The sequence below is a fragment of the Miniopterus natalensis genome, chromosome 14 (assembly GCF_054644295.1).
Source record: "Miniopterus natalensis isolate mMinNat1 chromosome 14, mMinNat1.hap1, whole genome shotgun sequence".
NCBI classification, from domain to species: Eukaryota; Metazoa; Chordata; class Mammalia; order Chiroptera; family Miniopteridae; genus Miniopterus; species Miniopterus natalensis.
The window spans coordinates 21,255,457-21,278,094 of record NC_142094.1 but is presented as its reverse complement, the minus strand read 5'-3'; the positions used below and the strand labels follow the sequence as shown (position 1 = coordinate 21,278,094).

General features: G+C 56.1%; 2 protein-coding genes across 5 annotated transcripts in view; one reads left to right on the top strand and one right to left on the bottom strand.

The window, feature by feature from the left end:
* The window catches only part of CDH23 (cadherin related 23), a 338,466-nt gene that overhangs the window by 236,510 nt on the left and 79,318 nt on the right, over nucleotides 1-22,638 (top strand). For all 4 annotated transcript variants that reach the window (XM_087824365.1, XM_087824361.1, XM_087824363.1 and 1 more), the window contains 8 exons: nucleotides 2,853-3,042; nucleotides 3,343-3,488; nucleotides 5,916-6,135; nucleotides 7,811-7,963; nucleotides 10,033-10,146; nucleotides 13,038-13,186; nucleotides 21,205-21,265; nucleotides 22,096-22,244. In XM_087824365.1, coding sequence (XP_087680491.1) covers nucleotides 2,853-3,042; nucleotides 3,343-3,488; nucleotides 5,916-6,135; nucleotides 7,811-7,963; nucleotides 10,033-10,146; nucleotides 13,038-13,186; nucleotides 21,205-21,265; nucleotides 22,096-22,244 — 1,182 coding nt within the window. The remainder of the gene's footprint in view (nucleotides 1-2,852; nucleotides 3,043-3,342; nucleotides 3,489-5,915; nucleotides 6,136-7,810; nucleotides 7,964-10,032; nucleotides 10,147-13,037; nucleotides 13,187-21,204; nucleotides 21,266-22,095; nucleotides 22,245-22,638) is intronic.
* Nucleotides 16,250-18,848, bottom strand: C14H10orf105 (chromosome 14 C10orf105 homolog). Its single transcript, XM_016224098.2, has 2 exons — nucleotides 18,767-18,848; nucleotides 16,250-16,640 (listed from the first exon to the last, which is right to left on the bottom strand). Exon 2 carries the CDS (start codon nucleotides 16,633-16,635, stop codon nucleotides 16,276-16,278), a length of 360 nt encoding a protein of 119 aa, XP_016079584.1. The 5' UTR covers nucleotides 16,636-16,640; nucleotides 18,767-18,848; the 3' UTR covers nucleotides 16,250-16,275.

Here is a 22,638-nt window from a genome sequence, read left to right as displayed (position 1 = left end):
GGGACACACGGCGAGTGGTCAATAAGTGGTAGCTACTGTCGCCGTCATCGGCCTCCCTTGCTGGACCCGTATCCGTCTTGTTCACTGTTGAGCCCCTGTGCCCAGCACAGTGCCAGGCACATTGTAAGTGTTCACAGTATCTGTGGATGAAAGTTGTTGAAGGACTTATTCACCTTTCTTCCCCTGGTGCTGCCGGGTCGGGTTGGGTCTGTCTTGTCAGAGGGAGACTAGGACACGAGCTGGGGCTCTCCCAAGGGCCCCCCTAAAGGGAGCACCGGCCCTGGCCCCTGGAGTCTGAGGCAGGGGCATGCGCAGTGATCTTTCAGCGCATGTGTGCAGACGAGTGTGTGCCCGCGCTCCGTGCACTCAGAGTTGGCCAGGCGTGTGCCCAACGGGATCCGCCGCGGGCAGGAGCTCGTGGAGTGGCTGCTCGCCGCGCGCAAGTGAGATTGGGCCCTGCTCTCCACCCTGGCTCCGCAGTCCGCTTCAAGGACCTGGCTGATGGGCATTGATTTAGAGCCTTTCAAACCCTCCAGCAAAATAAAGGAGAGGGGAGAGGGAGAGAATTAGTCCCGTCAGGCCAGGAGAAAAATGACGAGCGTGAAATAGGAAATAAATGAAGGGAAAGCAGTGAGAGGCCACACAATCGCCCCGCAGGGAACCCGGGGGTCACACCTGCCGCCCTCTCCTGTGCCCCCACCCGCCCGGTGACCAGGGAGTGGGCTAAGAGGCTGGATATCAGTGCCCACCCCGACTAGTATCCCTGAAAAGCAGCTCCCCCAGGTGCCCTCAGGCACTTGGAAGTGGGGGAGGGGAGAGGAAAGAAGCACCCTCCCCCCATGTGAACTTATCAGTGCATTCGGCAGCAGGCTGCTGGTCTGGAACAGGTTGTTTAACTGTCCCGTGCCTTAGTTTCCCCATCCGGAACAGTGGGGATGAGGCCTCCCTCCCTCCTGTAATTGCAGAGAGCGTATAGAAATGCGGGGCTCGCTGGGCTCCTTCATCTATCCCCAGGCTGCCTGCCTGACTGAAACGACGCCCGCAGTGCCCGAGAGCCCTGTCTCTTATTGTCAGTTACAGGAGTGACAGGGTCCCTGTTATAGAGGCCGGGCAAACTGAGGCAGCGTGCCGAGCACACCGAGGGCTCCGAGGGCCTGGAAGGCTGCCCCCCACCCCCGGCCCTTTGGTGCGGCAAGGCTGGGAAGGGAGAGGTTGGGTTGAGCAGTCTGGAGGGGGAGCCGGATTGCACCCCCGTCTGAAGCAGAGGGCCTGGAGTGGCTCAGGGTTCCATGCCAGCATCGCCTCTCTCCCTGGCCTCCTAGGGCTCGGGCAGATGGGAGCCCTTGGCCAGAGTGGCCCATCTGTTCTGGTCTGGTGGCCCCAGAGACACCTCGGCTGGGGATTAAGCCAGAGGAGGGATAGATTCTGCTGCCAAAGCACAAAAGGCCCCACATCAAGTAAGATAAAGGAGCTGACGAGGCGGGGCTGTCATCACCAAGTGTCCTGGAATGAAAAATGACACTGTCCTGATGCGGCCCCGGGGACTGCAGTCACCCCCTGCCCCCATTGATCTTGTCCACCTCGGGTATCACACTGGCCCCTGTAGCACAGGGCGGGGGTGAGCTGAGCAGTGCGGGCCACTGCTTTCCTGAGACCCCGAGGCCTGCTGGATGGACCCCAAGGCTGGTGCTGTGTGACCTTGAGTCTGGCCTGTGCCTCTCTGTGTTCTGCTTTCCACTCATGGAAGATAGATGGCTAGAGAAGTTCCCTACAGAGCAGGGGACGGGCATGTGGAACTGGGAGAGAACAGGCTGTGTGTGGGGCTTGTGGCCGTGGGTTAGGGCAGCACTGAGGGCAGCACTTTGTGGGGTGGGGATACAAGTGGGGAGCCAAGGGGGGCTGGAAATTTAAAGGGATCAGAGTGTCCGGGACCCCTCTCCCAAGACCCTTCCCCACTGGGCCTGGCATTCTTTACCTCCAGGGAGACTTAGCCCACTCCCTCCCCCAGCCCCAGTACTGTCCCAACTTGCTGAGACCCACCCTCCAAATTGGGTGGCTTGCCCATGGCTCCCTTCCTGTGCTCTGTCATCCTTGGAGTCACAGAGGCCTCATTCTTTTCAAATCACCTCACAATCAAAAGCTTCAAAGGAAGGGAGAGAGGCTTTCATGAGGAACCCAGATCCCAAAATCCAGGCTTACAAATCCTTCCAAAAACTCAGCCAAGGGATTCCAGCCCTTCTCAGCCTCACCCTGAAGAACTCCATAGTCATGGACCTACCAGGGCCCCCTGTCTCCCCAAAGGCCACAAACCTCTAAGGCGACATGTCTGGAAAGGAAGGAGTCTAAGACTTTCTGGCAGTGAGGGACCCAGAGTCACTTCCTGGCCAGGAAACTTTGGGAGCCTTGCTGGGCCTCATCTGTGAAATGGGCATAGTTATAGGTACCCACCTCAGTTATAGGTACCGTGTCACAAGGCTGTTGACACAGTATGTGGAGAGAGTCTGGTGGTGGTTATGAGATATGGGGAGCCTCTGTAAGCTGGCGTGTGCTGGGTGTTGCTTTTAAGATCAGAAGACCAAGGCTTAAGTGGGGAAAGGGACTTACCTAAGGCCAGCACTGAGGTAAAGAAGCCAAGGAGCCCAGGACTTCCACTGCTGAGTCATCCTCTGGCCTTCTACCTCCCAACCCCCATGAGCCTCCCTGCTCGAGCGAGGAGGGAGCCCCACTGCCTGGGTCTGAGGGGTGCCCAGGACTGGCCTGTGAGCTCAGATGACTAGGGCAGGCAGCCCAAGTGCAGAAACACCCTCCCTGGGTAGGGCTCAGTGGAAGTTGGTTCCCTCCCTCCTGGGCAGGTGGTGGCCGTGGACCCCGACCTGGGGGAGAATGGCACCCTGGTGTACAGTATCCAGCCACCTAACAAGTTCTACAGCATCAACAGCAGCACCGGCAAGATCCGCACCACCCACGTCATGCTGGACCGGGAGAACCCGGACCCCCATGAGGCGGAGCTCATGCGCAAGATCATCGTCTCCGTCACCGACTGTACGTGCCCCTCCTGCCCTTCAAGCCCCAACACTTGGGGTGGGGCCCTTGACACCACACTATTGTCTGGGGCTCCTGGACCTCCTTAGGAGGGCTGTGTCCTGATGACTAGCTTGTGACCCCCCCAGAGCACCCTCAGGGGGTGGAGGAGGTTGGGGGTGCAAGGCCCAGGATGCTCCCTGGAGGGTCCTGGGATAAAGGGTCACTGAGCCTTCCCTTCTCTCCACTCATCTTCTCCTTGGCCCTTTTTCTCCTACACCCCTCTTTCCCTCTCCTTGCCCCCCTACCTGGTCCCCCCAGGTGGCAGGCCCCCTCTGAGAGCTACCAGCAGTGCCACAGTGTTTGTGAACCTCTTGGACCTCAATGACAATGACCCCATCTTCCAAAACCTGCCTTTTGTGGCTGAGGTACTTGAAGGTACCCCTGCGGGGGTCTCCGTCTACCAGGTGAGCTTCTCTTTCCTGACCTGAGATCCTGCTGTCCCCTCAGCTCATCCTGACCAGCCAGCGATGGGCAGCAGGGGCCTAGCCTCATGCTGAGCACTTTGCAGGGGCAAGTCAGGGGAGGCTAGCCGGGACCAGCAGACAGGACACAATCTGTGCCAGGCTTAGAGAACCAATGTTCTGAGAGATGGTGATGGAAGGCTTCCTGGGGGAGGAGCTTGAGCTGGGTCTTGAAGGACAAGTGGATTTGGAGAGGTGGAGGGAAAGCACCACAGGAGATAGATAAATTCAGAGATAGACTGAGGAGGGGGGGGGGGGGGAGGAAGAGAATTCTAGGAAGCCAAATCAGAGAGTTTTACAGGGCCTGATTATAGAGCTCTGGCCCCAAACCCTCAATACCCTAAGCCTATAGGTGGTTCTAGAACACAGAGAAGGTTGGACATGTATAGCCTATGTGCCCTGCCTCCATGGGGCAGCCCCTCTCCTGTGCTTGTCTATAAACCCAAAGTAGCTTCACACAGTGGGTAGTATTCTCCCCATTTTGCAGGAAACTTAAGAAATTTGCCCAAGTCCCTGTGGCCAAGAAGGGGTAGTGCTTAATGTTGAACCCAGCCCCTCTGCCTCCTGCTCCATTACCCTGCTGGTCAGGGAGGCCCTGAAGGCACTGGTTCAGAGGAGATGATGGCCTTTTAGAAACACTGAAAGGTCATTTGCTTTGGAATCTGACCAATATGGGTGTAAATCCCAACTCCACCCTCTGTGTGCTGGGTGACTTGGAGCAAATGACTTAACCTCTCTGAGCCTCTGTTTTCTCACCTGTGAAATAGGGATCATAATAGTACCTGCCTGGCTGTGCTGTAGGGATTCAATCAGACACAAATGGAAAGCAACCTGGCACTTAGACTGCAGGGAAACATGGTAGCTGATGTGCTCATTCTGTCTCTACCGTGAGAGTTTATACCCAAGAGGCAGGATCCAGTGGCAATGGATTAGCCTGATTCCATTCAGAGAAGACAAGGTGTTCATCAGGATGCTAGAGTGGTAACCTTGGCCATGCCACTGTGCCTCAGTTTCTTCATCTATAAAAGGAGATTAATAGTGTTCTTTGACGGGTTCCAGGGAGCAGTAAGTCTCTCCAGCAGAATATTCTCTCCCCAAACTCCCAGCAGGGGGAGCCTCCATCCAGGGAACAGCAGCCAGTCCCTGAGGAGGAGTACCCAAAGGGAGATGGGGGTGAGAGAGGGAGGGAGCCCTAGACCTGGTTCTCCAGGGACTCACAGACAGCAAAGGAAGGAGATGCCCATCAGTATAACTTCTGAGTTCACAGAGGAACAGGCTCAGAATCATGCAAAGATGGTTGAAGGAGCTGGGAGTGTTTAATTTGGAAACTGTCTTCAGATACAGGGAGAGGGTTCTGGCTTGAGGTGTGTGGTTCCCCAGGTTCACTGTATGACCTCAACCAATAATAATTTCTTTTGGATATGCAGAACAACTTTCTCCAGGGTCTAGAGCTGTGTGCAGAAAAATTAGAAGTAGTGAGACCCCCATCCAAGAATGCATTCAAGCTGAGCCTGGACACCCTCTTGTCCAGCTTGCTGGTGTGAATTAGGCCAGATGACTTTGACATTGCCTTTCAATCCTGAGAGCCTTGGCTTGATGCAAAACTCTTACTTTAATTATTACTACACATTTATTTCCAACGTCTTGAATTCTCTTCCATAAAATTTTCATCCTATCAGGGAGGGTCTTGAATCAGGATCTCTCTCATCAGGACTGGAGGTGCAGCTGGGAAGAGTGTAGGGATTTGGGAGGAGGCTTGCTTACACGTGGCCTCAATGGCTTTTTTAAAAATAATCAAATCCTCAAGTGACTTTTAAAAATGGATCCTTGATATCATCTTATTTTCATTGTTGTCTTACAAATCAAAGCAAAGCAGAGGAGGGAGCCCTGGTGGTTGAGCTTCTCTGTAGTTGAGCTCCACGTGATCCAGGGAGTCTGAGTTGTAACAACTGCTTCAAGCCAGCGTAAGGGCTGGAGAGTGAGGGGCGGCTGCTGCAACGCTGCAGAGTTTGCAGGGCCCGAGCCAGCTGGGGTGAATCCGGGAGGGCTTCCTAACTAGGAAAGCAGGGTTCTGAAGGGGGGAAAGTTGTGGGGACCTGGACTCTTGCTCAAACGTCCCTTCCCCACCCCACCCCTGGCCCCACTTGGTGCATCTGGCACCTCTCAGCTCTGACTTGCTGCCCCCTTAGAGAGCATCTGTCAGGGTGCTTAGGGGGCAGTAGCCAGCATTGTAAGGGCTGAGGCTCCGAGGGGAGCAGGTGTGTCTGGCCGGAGCTGAGCATAAGTCAGTGGGAAGGAGGGGGCACTTCTCAGGGGACAAGTGTCAGTCCTGATGTCCCCACTCCTCATGGAGCTTCTCCTCTCTCTCAGGTGGTGGCCATCGACCTGGATGAGGGCCTGAACGGGCTGGTGTCCTACCGCATGCAGGTGGGCATGCCCCGCATGGACTTCGTCATCAACAGCAGCACTGGCGTGGTGGTCACCACCACGGAGCTGGACCGCGAGCGCATCGCCCAGTACCAGCTGCGGGTGGTGGCCACTGATGCGGGCACGCCCACCAAGAGCTCCACCAGCACGCTCACCATCCGAGGTGAGCAGGGCAGGGGTGAATACACGGGCAGGGTGGGGAGCCCACGTGTACCCCTGATGACCACTGTCCAAGTGGGCACAGGCCACCTTGCTAATTGGGGCACCCTCCTCAACTGGAACTGCTCAACACAGCAGAGCCTTCCCTGTCTCCACCAAGTTGAAAATGCCAGCGAGCCCTCTCCCCACCTGGCCACTGGCATCAGTGCCCTAGAGCCCGGGGGCAGTGGCCTGGACCCACTGCCAAGATCCCCTTCTCTAATCCTGGCAGCAGCAGAGAGGGCCTGAGCAGGGGTGGGGCCTTCAGGGTCGTGAACAGTATGGGGAGGTTGCAGAGCCCTTTGTCCCCTTTGAAGGTCAGGGTTTTTATTTGGAGATGCCAAAGGAAGCTTCCCCTACCGCGTGCCTGGAATCTCGGTGGAAAGGTGTTGCCCTGGGAGGAGGGCAGCTGGAAGTCCCAGACTCCCTGAGATTCCTCATCCCCTTGCCCCCCCCCCAATTCCCACTGTCTCCACCCTCTATGGGGTGGGGCCAGTGGGGGCTACGATTCCTCATCCACTCTGGCTATATCTTTAATTTTCGGAAACAAACTTGTTCATTGACATGCACTGTTGCCACAGGGCCAGGAATAAGTCCCTGGAACTAAGAGCAGAGTGTAATGGGCAAGGTGTGGCCTGTTCTCTAGGAGGCCGGGTCCCTTCCCGACTCCTGCCAGCCTTCATGGCTGGGGGCGGTTAGCTAAATACTGGCACAAACATTCACCCTCCTTACCCAGAGCCCGAGATGCTGAAGACGAGAGCGCCGAGCATTCGCGCTCCTGCGGGTCCAGGCTTGCCTTGTTGGACCCTGGTGCCAGTTTGAGGACCCGCTTCTGTGCCAGTGATCGACAGGGAGGATGTCCGGTCCTCTCAGATAGCACCCCCAGAGGAGTTTTCTCCAGGGCTAAACAGAAGCCATGTCACCAGATGAGCCCATCACTTCTGGTGAATTCACGAAGAGCAGACAAAGCGGGGTGGGGTCATTTCACTGCGAAGGTCCTCCCAAGCCCCATCTGCTGAAGGAATGGGGGGCTCCAGACAGCTGAAAAAACTAATCTTTAAGGGAAATTGGAATTTTTGAGGGGAAGGGTCCTCTCAAAGGCAATTACTTTCCCCGGGACCTCATCACAAACTGGGGACAGACCTCCCCAGGACCCCAACCCCACCACTCTCTTGCTGTGTGACTTGAAACAAGTCACTCAGTTGCTCTGAGCTTCTGCCTCCTTGTCTGTACAGTGTGTGTAACGATGGCTGCCTCATGAGGACGTGACAAGGGGCATGTGTGGTCCTCTATAGGAAGCATTTAGCGTGGGCTTGGCACATGGGAAAAACTGAGGAATGGTCACTGTCATCGTCGTATCCTTGTTGTCAGGCAGCCACTGGAAAAAGGCTCTAGGGTATTTTCCCCCCATAGACAGCATGAGCAGCAACAAGTCCCCCGGGGAAGGGACAGCGGGAGGGTGTGGAGTTCTGGCCAGCTCTGTCCTGGCCCCGGCCAGCAGGGGTGCCCTCGGCTCACGACTGGGAAGCATCGCCTCCTAGGAAATGCATTTCCATCAGCCTGTGGTGTGAGCCACTGCTTTGGAGCTGGGTGGCCTGGTGCAGAAGCCAGGCCCAGCCCCGTGTGCCCGCTCCCCGCAGTGCTGGACGTGAACGACGAGACGCCCACCTTCTTCCCGGCTGTGTACAATGTCTCCGTGTCCGAGGACGTGCCGCGGGATTTCCGCGTGGTCTGGCTGAACTGCACCGACAACGACGTGGGCCTCAACGCCGAGCTCAGCTACTTTATCACAGGTGTGACCCCACCTCCACCTCCTCCAGATGTGCAGCCTGCCTGGGTGGGGTCAGGATGCCCAAGCTGGCCATCAGGATTTAGCCTCTGCTAGAGCCTCCCTGAGGTTTTGCTCTTGGCTTTGCCCAAGGGCTTTGGAACTGGGTCTCTGTGGTCTGGCTCCCTAGGGGCCTCCTGAATCAGGTAGGGGTGAGGGGACTTATCAAGGTTCAGTCTAGAGGGAGATGGAGACAGTGACTCCTGAGAGGAGCCCTGCCCCCCACTCTACCCCATGTTAGGGTGATGAAGCAGACTGGAGGGATGTAGCCTTGTCCCTCCCTGGGGACCCTTCACTTAGGAAGAGAATTCCCATCTGTTTAGAGGCAGATGGTTTAGATCTCGCTAAATGAAATAGTTTTAGCTCAAAATGTCAAGTAGTTACCATCTGAAGAACAATGTGGAAATATTATAAGGCCATGTCCTGGCTCAACAGGTGAAAGGGAGCCGTGATGGATTAGTGATGTCTGCCATGCAGTAGGCTTGGTAGGTAGAGACAAACATGCCATGTGTTAGTCATTCCTGGATTGGAACAGTGTCCCAGCATTCTTCAGTCTGTGGCATACCAGAGAAGTGCTGGGATGCATGGGGTGGGGGATAGGTCTTACACATTCCTGAGCCTTCCCTTGGCCATTCTATGGGCTCAGTCTTCCCCCTGTCCCTGGCCAGCCCTCAGCCACATCACACACATGTTCATATGCACATGTGTATGTGCACACGTCTGCAGTGCACACACCAATGTCCCTAATACCTCTACCTTGGAGCAAGGAATCAGGGCTCACAGCCCATCTATAACTTCTGCAGCCAAGGTGGCCTCCCAGCCCTCAGCCTCTATCTTTCAGATTCTTTCCCTTCTTCCCCTCCATAAAGAGGTCCAGCACCCTCAGGCCAGCTCCTCCCAGTCTAGTCCTCAGGACTGCCCTGGGAAAGGCTCAGTTATCAGGACTCCCACATGGTACCAGCCATGATTCAGCCCCAGCACTGCTTGTGTCTTAGTTCCTCCCCTGCCCCCTAGGAACCATGTCGTCCCTTCTAGATGGTGCTTTAGACACTAGGGAGCCGATACTGGAGGCTTGAGGACAGGGGACTTTCCCCAGGGGCAAACCATGTCTGAACAAGGGAGCATGTGGCAGTGGCCCCCAGGATGACTTCCCTGAGGTGGCAAGTTCCTGCTCACCTGAGAACCCTTTCAGCCCTGGGATTCTCAGATTCTCATTTTTCCCATTCTGCTAGGAGCTGTGCAGTTTCCTGTTCCCAGGGAGCCCAGACCCAGTGCAGTGGCGCCATCTGCTGCCCAGAGTACCCCACTGCCTGCCAACTCACAGGGGAGGGGTCTCCGCACTGTTTTGATGGAGCCCTTTCCTGGCTCCTGTGTACTTCAAAAAGGAGACCCTCACACTTCTCGCCTGTCCCAGAACTCAGGAAGACTCAGTAGCATCTGTCTTCTGTCCACCTGCCTGTGCTTTTCACTCTGTAGAGCCTCTGGGAGTCCCCACTCAGAGAACCCGAGATAAGGAACCTGGAGAATGCCCAGCCAACCCCAGAGACCCCGGCCACATGTAAAAGCCCCAGCCCAGGTTTACTGCTCAGACACTCCTACTGGACAGGCAGGGAGCAGAATGGTGAAGGACATGGGCTGGGGAGCAGACTGCTGTGCTGGAGTCTACACCCCAAACAGGTGACTGTAACACAGGGCACCACAAGTAGCCTCACTAAAGGACCGTTTCCTTGTCTGTGCAATGGAGACCATGATAATGCCCATGAAATAAAATGGTCCACGGTAGGTGCTCAATGCATGCTAGGTAGACCCTTATGATTTCAGGCATTCGGCACCCCCCACCTAAGCCCACTCAGGCCACACCCTCATCAGAGCCCCCAGAAGCCTGTTCTCAGGCACTGGTGAGTGGCAGCACAGCCTTTCATCCTGGACCACCTCTAGAGTGTCCAGGCTCAGAAGCAGCCTTGGGGTGCCACCTCCCTTTCCCTAGCCAGGAGTCCCGCTTCCTGACGAAGCTTCGTTCTCTCTTGCCCACAGGTGGAAACGTGGATGGGAAGTTCAGTGTTGGCTACCGCGATGCCGTTGTGAGAACAGTGGTGAACCTGGACCGGGAGACCACGGCCGCGTACACACTCGTCCTGGAGGCCATTGGTACGCACCAGCCCTCCCTACATGCCACTACATACTACATGGCTGCTCTAGGCAGGGTTCACATGAGGCGCCCACCCAGAAGCCAGCTGGCTCTAACCCCAGCAGCCAGGGTTGAGCCAGAGGCTCTGCCCTGATGCTAGTGGAGAAAGGGCGACCAGACATCCGACATACTACTGAGTACTTTCCAGGCATGCAGCTCAGTGCCAGTGCTGTATGCACGACACTAAGATGGCGTGGTGGGAGTTAAATGGGAGCCAAATGAAAGACGAACGTGTCGACAAATTACTGCAGAATCAGACAAAACAAAGCAGAAAGGGAGAAGGGATGACCTAAGAGTAGCTGCACAAAGGTCTGTGGAAATGTGGTGGGGTGGAGGTGACCAGAGAAGGCTTCTTGGAGGAGGTGGCATCAGGGACTGCTGTTGGATCAGTTAGGATTCTTGGCTGCAAGTTTTAAAATAAAATAAACTGACTTCAGGAATATGGGCTCACAGAACTAGTCCACTGGGAGGTAGATGGAGCTTCAGGTATGATTATTTTGGGGCTCAGGGGGTGCCACCAGACCTCAGTGTCTCTGCGTGGCTGGCTCTGCCTCCTGTGTGTTGGCTTCATCCTCTGCCTCACATGGAGACAAATGGCTGCTGCAGCCCTGACCTTAATCCTCTTGGGTTCAAGTGTAGCAGCAGGGAGATAGCGCTTGTCTCATTCCCGGTCTCCCCAGCTGAAACCTGAGACGAGCTTCGATTCATTCCATCTGCCCCTTTGCCTGCACCTGAACCCCAACCCCTGGTCATGGTCAAGGGGGGTGAGATGTGCTGGTGGCTTAGGCCTAAATCACCTGCCTGATCCTGGAGCTGGGGGCAGTCAGACCCACCTGGAACCCCAGGCCTCAGAATCAGAAAGGGTGGGTTCTTGGAGCAACTCTCAGAGCATGGACTTGCCTGAGAGCAGGATGGTGCTTGTGGGCAGAAATGAAGCAGGCCCACCACCACTTTGAGGGCCAAGTAAGGTTTTAATACAACGAGAATCTGGGAAGGCATTTCAGGCAGAGGAACCAGCCCTGGAGGTGGGAAAGAGCCGTGTGTGTGTGTGCTGGCGCATGTGTCCCCCTCTACTGCCCCATAGTGTGGCATATATTGGGAAAGGGAGTCTGCGATCAGGTAGGCACAGCTTATGGAGGCCTAAATGTCAGGCTGGCAGTTTGATCTTCGGTTTCCAGGAAGCAGGAGCCCTGGAGGGCTCTGGATAGGAGGAAGGGTGTGATGATACTTTTGCCTCCCAGATGGCCCTGCCCTCCCAGCTTACTGCAGTGAGCTCTGGGTGGAAAGGGAATTTGCTGTCTTTACCTCACTCTTTCCAGCCGCAGTTCCTCTCCAGCCTCCTCCCTAGCCTGCCCACGCCCCCAAACATCTTCCCTCTGCCCAGCTCTCCTCCCATCCAGGGGCAGCCACACCACCCTCTGGGGACCCATCATCCCCACTGAGTCCATCTTCATGACAAGCACTGGCTAGCAGAGCAACAGGGTTCAGGCTCCGGCCTTTCGTGGGCCTGCCAGCTCACACTGTCCCCAGCCGGAGCAAGTAAGCAGGACCCCATAGCAGTGGGAGACTGGTCCTGGAGAGGAGCATAGGAGGGCAGGATGACTCAGGATAGCCCACTACCCCAGCATGTGGTCAGCTGGCCTGGGGAAGATGGGACAAGTCACCACTGGTCCTCAGCCAACTCTCACTGCCTGTATCCTCCCTGGGGTGACTGTCCTTGCCTAGACATACAGCTCTCATCACAGCTCCTTCCTCCAGAGAGATGACCCAACAGCTGCCCCTGGGGCTGAGCCACCGCCCCCGTTCTGGGAGGGTCCTGCAGGGAGCTCAAGGGGCAGAACCCCTGGCTACCTGGGGCTTAGAAATCAAGCTGGGCCCACATCCCTGAATGCAGTGGGCCCACAAGCCACATCTGTCCCAAAGCATGTTTGTTTGACCCATCTCATGTTTCATAATGAATGATAGTTGTGAACATTTAAAAGCCAAGAGATTTTATTTATAAAGCTCATGTTAAGTTTCTCTGGAGAAATCAGATCTAGTGTCACTGGGGCCACACTCTGCCTGTCCACTGTGGAGCGAAGCGGAGGAGAGCGGCCCTTGAGGTGGGCCTGCCCAATGGGCACCCATGGATCTTACCTACCTGGCCCTGACAGTAGCTGGGTTTGTGATCTGTCCCTGAATCTGTTTCCTAGGCCTGCTGTATCAAATCACCACAAAGTTGGTGGCTTCAAAGAACAGAAATGTATCCCCTCGTGGCTCTGGTGGCCAGAAGTTAAATTAAGGTGTTAGCAGGGCCACATTCACCCCTAAGGCTCCAGAGGAGAACCCTTCTTCAACTCTTCTGGTTCTTGCTGCCTCTAAGTGTTTTTGGCTTGTGGCCACAGGACTCCAATCTCTGCCTCTGACTTAATGTGACCTTCTCCTCTGTCAGCTCTCCCTCTGCCTTTCTCTTAGAAGGACCCTTGTCATTGGATTTATGCCTCACCTGGATGATCCAGGATATGTCATCTCAAGATCCTTAATTTATCTTCAAAGCCCCTTTTTCCCCAATAAGTTTGCATTCACAAGTTCCCAGGGATTTGGCATGAGTGTACCTTTGGAGGCCACCGTTCAACCCACTTCATGCCTCAGCTTCCTCCTTCATAAAATGGGGGTAAATAATAGCGCCTGCTTCACAGGCTTCTGGAGAGACTGAGTGATTCGGCTATTAGATGTGTTAGTGTTATTACTAATCTAGAAAGGAAAAGAGCCACCCTGCATGGGCCACAGTGGCTGGGTGAACAGGGCATGTGCCCAGGAAATTTGCCCCTCGGGCAGCTGCTAACAGCCCATCCTCCATCAACTCCCACAGACAATGGCCCTGTAGGCAAGCGGCGTACTGGCACTGCCACCGTGTTCGTCACCGTCCTGGACGTGAATGACAACCGGCCCATCTTTCTGCAGAGCAGCTACGAGGCCAGTGTCCCCGAGGACATCCCCGAGGGCCACAGCATCGTGCAGGTAGGTGGGGTGGCTGGTGGGCTGGGGGCAGGCAGTGCCAGGCTCAGGTCTGAGCGCACATGCTCGGTGGCATCGCTGCAGGGAGGGATGGACACAGGAGCCGGCCCAGCTGCTGCTCCGGGAGTAGCCAATGCTGTGGGGAAAGGGGGACCCAGGCCTGCTCCTCCCTCCTGGGGAGAGCAGGACCCCAGATTATATGTAGTCAAGGACAGGGCCCTGGCTCCCCCCCCAAAACAGGAAGAAGGCTTTGGCCCCTCTTCTCCCTTCCTCCCCAGAGCTCTCCTTGCCCCCACCCCACCCAGATGGGCCTTTCAGAGCGGGGAGGAGACTGCCTTGTCGCATTTTCCCGGAAAGGAGCTGAGCAGAGAGCCAGGGCCCAGCAAGGCCCGGAACAGAGCGGCTTTCATGGGGCCCTTGGCCGAAGCTCCTATCCTGGGAAATAAACAGGCACAAGAAGAAAGGGAGCAGACGCAGAGGGAGAGTGAGGACCTGAAATGAGGCCCGCGTGCCCTCCCCCAGCACCCGGGCCTCAGTTGCTGGGTGGGGAGGGAAGCCAGAAATGAATTACCCTCTTCATTAGCTGCGAGGGTTTCTGACTTAGAGGCTGAGCCAAATACAGCAAATCTGGGCCTGTCCACTGGGCCACACTCTGGGCTTGGGAGGCTGGGATTACGCCCGCCACCCTGCATCAGGACCAGGAGGGAGGCAGGAAAGGACGGAGCAGGGTGCTGATTCCCAGAGTCACCAAGAGTCCAGAAAACCATGGGGATTTGCAAGGGCCTGGGGCTGGTTCCAGAGGGAAGAGGGAGGAGGTTCTCTCCCTCTGGATCTCCACTCCTGGGGGCTTGGGGAGCCCCCTCCCCTAGCTAATACCTGCCATCCTGGCTCACTGACAGGTCTTCAGGACCAGCCTGGGAACATAGCTAGGGGTGTGGCCAGGCCTTTGGGGGCCGCCTCCCACCCCCACCCCCAGCCTTTCCTTCTCCTTCAGGCCTCAGAGTAGCCTCACCCTGCACCCTGGGTCTCCAGGAAGAAAACTAGTGCCAAGCAGGGCACCAGGCCAGGGCATGACATGGGAGACTGACTAGGAAGAATTCATCCCAGATGTCTCAGGGAGGCCCGAGAGGGGGCAGGAAGAGGTTAACAAGCTGGAAGGGAGGGGAGTAACAGCCTGTTGGGAGGCCTGCCCCACTTTCTAAACTGAAGAACTGGTTTCTATTACCCAACACTACTCACACTGAATCCTAGACCCCACCAGTCATGTAGGCAGCCCTGACCTCCCCATTTCTCAGGGAGAAATCTAGGCACTAGTGATTTCTCCTGAAAGTAAGTTTCTGGCCAAGCAGGACTCACTCTTTGACATAATATTAACCTGGAAGAAAGGCACAGCGAGCCTCTTCAGCAAGGAATGCTTGGAGAGAGAGGAGCTCTCCAGGGGCATTTGAGGGAAGGAGAGGGCTGCTTAAGCTTGGGGGGGGGGGGGGGGGCGTACCTTCACTCAGTAACCAGCCTCACATTTCTGTGCCCCAACTGGTGGGGCAGAGTCAGGAGCTGGACACAGTCTCACCCTCTGCAAGCTCCCAGGCTCATAGGAGGGAGAAGACATAGACAAGGATGACCCATACTGCCAAGAGCACGTGGTCACCATCCTCCCTCCCAGGGATGCACAGAGGAGGGGCAGTTGCAGGCAGGAGGTGGCTTTCAGCTGGAGAGCAGAGGGCTTCACCGAGGGGGTGCATTGTGAAGCATAAGGCACAGCCCCGGAAGGACAGGTAGCTCAGGTTGCCTGGTGTCCCGGGTCAAGATAAGGCTGGAAAGATAGTTCAGAGCCAGTTCCCAGAGGGCACTGAACACCAGACTGAGGACCTCTGGCTCTAGCCAGCCAGCATTAGGGAGCAGTGATGGTTTGGGAGCTGGGAGTAGGGAAACAAGCGCTCATTCTTTGAGAAGACCTGGCCAGCTGTACTGTGGGTCATAGCACGGTGAGGTGGGCAGCCCCATGGCCGAGCACAAGATGACCCTGGCCATCAGCTCAGATCCCCTCTACCCACTCTCCAAGTGTGGGAGCCATCCAAAGTATAGAGCCCTGGCTTTGTGGGGAGAGGTGAAGAGTTAGGGACTCTGAGAAGCCCACCTCCAGTGTGACTGCTTTGACAGGTAGCCAGTCACCAAAAAGATAGAACCCCTAGTGTGGCCCAGGCTTGAAGCCTCACTAGCTGTCCTGGAGAAATCTGGACCCTCCCACCTAAGGGAGGCCACCCCCTTCACGGGGTGAGGTGTGGAGCCACTCTGACATGTCCTCAGAGCCCAGGTTGCATCACCTTGGGCTGCTGACAGAGCCTTCTGCTGCTATGACACAGAGCTGGGCCTGGCCTCCGCAGGGAGATCCTAACCCATTCGCAGCCCCTTCCTCGTCCATCATGATGTGGGTGCATTGAAGAGGGGGCAGCCAAGATCGCAATTGGCTAGTCAGTATTGGGAGTCTCACTTGAGCCTCCTCCCAGCAGGCACCCAGGCATCGGATCCACCAGAGGGTGCTGGCTGCTCCCAGGGATTACTAGGTCAAGGCTGACAGGGCCCAGGAAACCCCAGAGGAGTCTCTAGGTTCCCTTTTGCCTTGGGCCCTTTGTTGGCCCCGAGGGAAGACAGTACCTTGTCCTCAGTGTGGGCTGAATTTTCGCTTGGCTGGAGGGAACCCTTGGTCATTTGGCAGCTAGCACTGAAATGCAGGCTGGGTTTGGCACTGAGGGGTAGGCATGGCTTCTGTTAGGAAGCAGGGGCCCTGCTCCCTGGATGTGGTCAGTGCCTGGTTACCAGAGAGGAAACCGGGGCTGCCAGGCTGTACTCTCCAGAGCTCAGTCAAGGGTCCAGATAGCTGCTGCTTCTCCACGCCTGGCCAGTAGTCTCTCCAAAGGCAGCAGCGAGAGGGTCTACAGAGAGGAGCTGTACTTCCAGCAGCTTCTCTGGGAAAGGCCAGGGGCCTGGGCACACTAAGTGTTTGGGCTGCTGTCTTCCTGCAGCCTGTGGTGCCAGCCTGTGTCCGAGGGAGGAGGGTGCGAGGGTAGATCCTGGGTGGCGGGAACAGTCTGTCACATCTTGGTAGATTCTGTAGAGTCCCAGTCACGGTTGGCATCGTGGTCCCGCAGGGAGCGGCGAGGTACAGGCCGACCACAACGGGAGCTGTGCAGGGAGCCGCGCAGGGAGCCCAGGCGCTTCCAGAGCCGGAGCCGGGGCTCGCTGGGGCTCCCGGGGTGGTGGGGCATGCACTCGCGAGCCTGGCTGCAGGGGTCCAGCGCGGTTGGTTTGCAGATGGTCATGAACAGCAGACAGGAGGCCAGCAGGAGGAAGATGCAGGCCAAGGCAATGAGCATGGGCAGGAGGTCCACTGCCTCCACAGGGCTCCCCAGAGTGCCAGGAGTTGTGAGGGGGCTGGGGCCCTCTGTGCTCATGGCTTCTGCAACAGGAATGGGACAGAAGCTCAGAGACAAATCAGCTGGACCCAAGGACTGCTAAACCAGCAGCATATGTCATCGCAGCCATTTTACAGGTTAGAACAGTGAGGCTTACAGGGGTGCCAAGGCTAAGGTCACACAGCAGAAAAGCGATGGAGCTGGGCCTGAACTCAGGTCCTCTTCCTGCTGTGTCTCCCTGCCCATCTGCAGTGGAGGAGCTGGGAATTTTATAATCAGTTCTCATGAATTACAATAGAGTCTTAGCCCTGAAAACCTGGGATCTAAGACCAACTCTATCAATAACTTGCTCTGTCAGCAGGGATGAGACCTGGATTATGGGATGCTGGAGCTGGCAAGGACCCTAGCAATTATCTGATGCCAAGGCTGCAAACTAAGGGCCCACCAGTGTGTTTCGTTTGGTTCTTGCAGTATTTTTATAAATTTAAATTGTGGTTAAAAACCACAAACAAACAAAAACACAAGAGATGTCACATAAATATCTGAACGTCTGTCATCTCGAAATTTTCAAATTTCAACACTGGCAACATGAGGCCAATTGTGCCTGGCACCCAGTTGCTGGGGCTGAGCAGCAGCTGCCTCCTTTAGACAGGGTGCTGGCCCCCAGCTCACCGCGCTTCCACAGGCCTTCGCATACCTTATACCACCTGCCTGGCCCCACAGGCATCCTGATGGTGCTTCCCCAGACAGTCCAAGCTGTTCCCATGACAAGTGATGAATTGAGGCCCAATAATGGTAGACTAAGCCCAAGGATACACTGTGAGCCAGTGACTAAGTAAAGGCCAGAACCAGGTTTCCTGACTCCCGCAGCCTTGCCAACCCTCTGGCTCTCACCCTCTCCTAGGGTTCACTGAGCTGCTCCGAGAACAGGTGTAAAATAACCCACAGAGAACAACAGAGTTGACAAGATGGGGCTCAAACCCCACACCAACACCAGTCACCTGTTATCACTTAAGATCATCCCACTAGAGGGAGCACAGCAGATGGCCCTTGTAGATGAGGCTCAGCTTTTGGTTACAAATAAAAATGCTCACAGAGCCAAGCTGGTGGATAACATGTGGCCAAAAAAGACAGGTGGGCAGGTCTACCTGGAGGACGCTCTCTAGGAGGTGCAGGGGCCTGGGCCAGGCTGATGGGAGGCCAGAGACAGGCCCAGTGCAGTTGGCCCTTCCAACTTCCCAAAAGAAGCTAGAAATCTGTTCTTTAAGGCAAACTTTCCTGATGTTTAAATGTTGGCAACTAATTCAAATTTGGTTAACATGAGATTGAGAGAGAGGGAAGAAGGGAGAAAACACTGCAAAGACCAAACAAATTCGATTCCAGAATCTTTGGAATGAATTTTCAAATATTTTAAACAGTACAGCGAGCCAAACAAAACACACAGGTGGCTACATCCAGCCTTGTGAGCCAGCATTTGTGATCTTTGATTTCTACAAACATAGGACAGGAAACCCCAAGGATGGGCCAATAATAATCATTTATTTCTCTTTGCCTTGGAGACTTCTGTGAGCCTAGAAATAGCAGATTTCCCTTCTTTCCCCAACTTACAGCTAGTCTAACTCACAGTCATGTTCCTGCACCTACACCCAGCAGGAGGTGCTGCAGGTGGCTGCAGAGTCCATGTCAGCAGGCAGCGGAGAGGGCCAGCCCTCTCCAGCCTCCCAACCCCCACCGCCAGCGCCCACCCCAGGCACTCACCGGCAGCCTTGGGACCTAACTCCAGGCTCTTTGTGCCCAGCCTCCTTCCTGCCTGCAGCCTTGCCCTGTGCCCGGCCAAATAAGGGTATCCAGTGCACACCCCACCCCCACCCACTCCCTACCATCACTCCTTCCAGCATTTCCAGGAAGAATAAGCCCCCTCCCAGCTCCCAGCTGGAAACTCTGATGCCCGTCTAGCTGCCCAGGGCCTCCGCCTTACAGGCATCGCCTGGAGAGTGCTCTGGCCAGGCAGCCACACATGGGTTGGCCCTTCCTTGAATCTGAGCAGGGAGGAGTGCCCACTGCCATCTCCCATGGGAAAAAAACTGGCTGTCCCTCTATTCCACCCTGGGCTATGCTTGGCTGAGAGTAAGAAAAGTGCAGTCAGAAGCAGGAGAAGTCTCGCTCCTACCAATCCTACTGTTATTCCGAGGCCTTCACGTGGACCTGGAGACCTTATCAGGTCAGCAAAGCAGGTCCTGGCTTCAGTCCTTGGGAAGCACTTTAATAAAAGGATACATGAGGTTATAATTAGTGTCAGAGTAATCTTGGAATCTCTTGCTTCCAACGTGCTTGAGAACATGAAGCCACCCTCCCTGGAACACACACTAGGCCAATTGCCAGGCCCCTTGACGCCCCCTCTGACAACAGCCCAGCTGGCTTTCCAGAAAAAGGAGGCCTCCGCCAGACCAAGGCTAGGAATCTTCCTGAGGGCAGGTGAAGTCTCTCCCATACTCCTGGAGTCCAGGGCACCCTGACAGGCCCTGCTCTGGACATAGCTCTGTAAGCTTAGTCTAGAACCTTCTTTCCTAGATCTAAGGGACTGACCTCAGAGCACTTGTTGCTATGTGGTCTCTGGCTAGCCGCTGCCCCTTATTAGGCCTTCCACTCTCCACAAAAGCAGAGGGGGTCCCCAGGGCTGAGTACACCTTCACCTCCCCCAGAGTACCCCACTTGCCTCACCAGGCCTCCTCCTGCAGTCCCCCAGGCACTGACCTCAGAGCCAGCCCTTAGCAGTCCCAATCTGGGTGGATGGTCTTCTCAGCTGCCCAAAGGAGACCCAAGGAGACCCCAGCGCCACCTGCGACTCCAACCTGCCCTGGGCTCTGCAGTGCCCTGGGTTCCTCAGTCAGCCAGGCTGGGCAGAATAGGCCCTCTCCCTTCACTCTCCTGCTAGACCTGGCTTTGTCTGGAAGAGTTTGGGCCCTGCCTTGGGGGAGGGGACATCCAAGAGGGTCGGGATGGCAACTGGGTTGGGAGAGGGAAAGGGAGAGGGGAGCTCTGTTCCTGAGCGTTCCCAGGGCTTCACTCCAGCCGTCTCCTTAGAGCCCTCTGGAGGGGCAGAGGCGCTGGGGGGGACACGGGGAAGGTTTCAATGACTCTTCCGCCCTGTGGCTCTCACCTTCCCCCACTGGATGTTTGAATGGTATGATCTGCAGCAGCTAGCGGGTCCCTATTCAGTGCCTGCCAGCTTCCAGGTTACCAGGGAGAGGGGCTCGCAGAGGGCAGGGAACAGGCAGTGAGGTGGGCCCTGGTAGCCCCTGAGGCCCCTTCACCCCTCCTGCGTCCCTGTGCCTCTCACCTTCCAGGCTTCTCCCTCAAATTCCCAGAAAAGTACTTTCCCTTTGATGGTGTAAGTGAGGGGTAAGAGGCATTTTCAAAGGTCAAAGAAATCACAGAGCAGAAAGCCTAAGATGGAGGGACAGCCAAAGCTGTGCTCCTGGTGGTATGGGTGGGCCTTTGGAGACCCTCCAGGCAGTGGCTCTCCCCTCACCCCCCACATACCCCCACACACCTACACACCCACACTCCTCCCCACACAAACATCCCACACCCCCCCCACCACCCTCCCACGTACACGCACACCTCCACACATACCTCCCACCCCCCACACTCCACACACCCTCCCACACACACACACATCTCCCACCCCCCCCACTCCTCCCACCCCCACACTCCCCATACTCCCCCCACACCCACATCCACCCCCCACACTCCCCCACACACCCTCCCACATACACATATCCACACACACACCCGCACAGAGACGCTCCTCCCCCTACCTTCTTTCTTCCCGGAAGCCAGAGCTTCCCTGGCAACAAGCTGTCTCCTTAAGAGCCTAGTCTTAAGCAGCTTCTCCACAAGGACCCCCAAGCTCACAGAAACAACACAGAGGGGAAGTTGTGGTTCTGCCTAAGACCTGAGCCTGGGCCCAACCCTTTTTTGGAGCCCCAGTTTTGGGTATTTAGCTTCTTCCTCCTGCCCTAGCCCTTGATGACGAAAAAAGCATTCTCTGCACAGCCCCAAATGGTGGGGGTCTTCCGTGGGCTATCAAAGTCCATCAGATGACTGAGGAGTCATCGCATCCAGCCCCTCCCCCCCTTTTCAGATGATAACACTGAGGTCCAGAGAGGTGTGGCCTGGCCACGGCCACCCAGTCAAGAAGCAGCCACACAATCCACCACCCTAGGTGAGGTTTCTGGGAGCTCAGAAGGCTGAAGGAGGGAACTGGAGGTAGAAGGCTGACCTAGCCAAGCCTGGATCCATCACCCACCTTCTCCCTCTCCTCCCCAAGAGCCAGGAGGGGGTCAGAGAACAGAGCCGCCAGGTCCCCTGCCATGGACAGGGCAGCATGGAGGCATCAGCAGTCAGGTGTCCTCGTGGGGAATGAGAAAGACAGACATGTACATGTCCCTCTCCTATTTCACACCCCAGCCTCTGTGGGAAACCACAGGTTTGGGCATGACAGGCTGGGCTGGGCTGGGGTGGGGTGGAGGGAGGGAGAGGGACTCCACAAACATCTTTCCCTGTGGGCTGGAATTCAAGGACTGACCTATCATTCTTCCTCAGCTGATGGCCACAGATGCTGACGAGGGCGAGTTTGGGCTTGTATGGTACCGCATCCTTAATGGTGAGTGGGTTGTCCTAGGATTGCTGGGGCTGGCCCTTCCACCCTTGGCAGAGCTTCTCTAGGCTACCAGGGGCCTGGGAGGTGAGGCCAAGGAAGCCCTAAGTACTGTACACATGGGCAGGCCAGAGTGAGGACCAGGGACATTGTCCAGCCATTTGCACCAAGTTGGATGTGAGGGTGCTGCGTTTGACTGCTTTGCTCCTAAAGCTCCAGGGGGGGTCTTGAGGACCAGGACAGCCTTCAGCAGCAAGCACCCCAGAGATTGAGTGTCATTGAGTCAACACATATCATGTGTCCATCCTTTAACCAATTGCTATTGCATTGGACACTAGGGCAATGCCCTCAGCTCCTCAGAATGAGTCACAAAGCACATGGACTGAGAGTGAGGGAGGGCGGATCCCCGGAGGAAAATTGGTGCTGTTACCACAAGACATGGGAATGGGCACTGGACCAGCCCGGATATGTCCACCAAGTCCTGGCTTCAACCACCCACAGAGAATTCTGTTTTGGTTCCTCTTTCTGTGGTGCCCAGATCCCTCTGAAATATTGAATCCACTGACACTTCTGGGTATGGGGGTCTCAGGGGTCCCCAGGCTTCCCATAAGGAAGGTACAGAGTAAACTTCTACCCCTCCCTCCAATCCTGCCAGGCCAGGGCAGCATGAGACAGAGGCCTGCTTGCCATTGTAGGCTTCAGCCAAGCTCCTGAGACCTGTGGGGAGGATCAGCATTCGGCAAGGGGGGGCTGGGGCCCCCTTCTTTACCCTTACAATCCCATGAGGATCCTGCTCTAGGACAGAGCTCACGCATCTCATCTGTCTCTCCACACAGGTAACGACGGCAAGAACTTCCATATCCATGTCAGCGATGGGCTCCTGATGCGAGGGCCCAAGCCCCTGGACCGGGAGCAGGCCTCGTCCCACGTGCTGATAGTGGAGGCCTATAACCACGACCTGGGCCCCATGCGGAGCTCCGTCAGGGTGAGGCTGGGGGGCTCTCAGATAGCCAGTGAGCAGGTCTCAAAGCCCCACGTCTCCTTCCACACTGACCTCAGGGCTGGGCCAAGGCCATAGCTGGGCTGGAGATGGCCACTAGTTGGGGCCTGGCAGGGCAAGGCTGCTAATGATTTAGGGTCTGAATGACACCTGGTGCTAGGGGTACCCAGCCTGGGATCTTGGATGTGGCATTTTGCTCTGAGCCTCAGTTTCTCCAGATGTGGAAGGGGGTCAGTGATGGGATGAAAGAGGTGTCCTTACCATACTAACTCCCTATGTCCATGCAGCGCTCTAGCGTGAGCCAAGGAAACCTCACATGTTTGACCTTAGAGATGTAGATGCTGCCAGCTTCATTTTAGAAACAAAAGAACTGAGGCAC

Coding starts and splice junctions, on each gene's coding strand:
- C14H10orf105 (XM_016224098.2), bottom strand. CDS start 16,635: ATGAGCACAGAGGGCCCCAGCCCCCTCACAACTCCTGGCACTCTGGGG.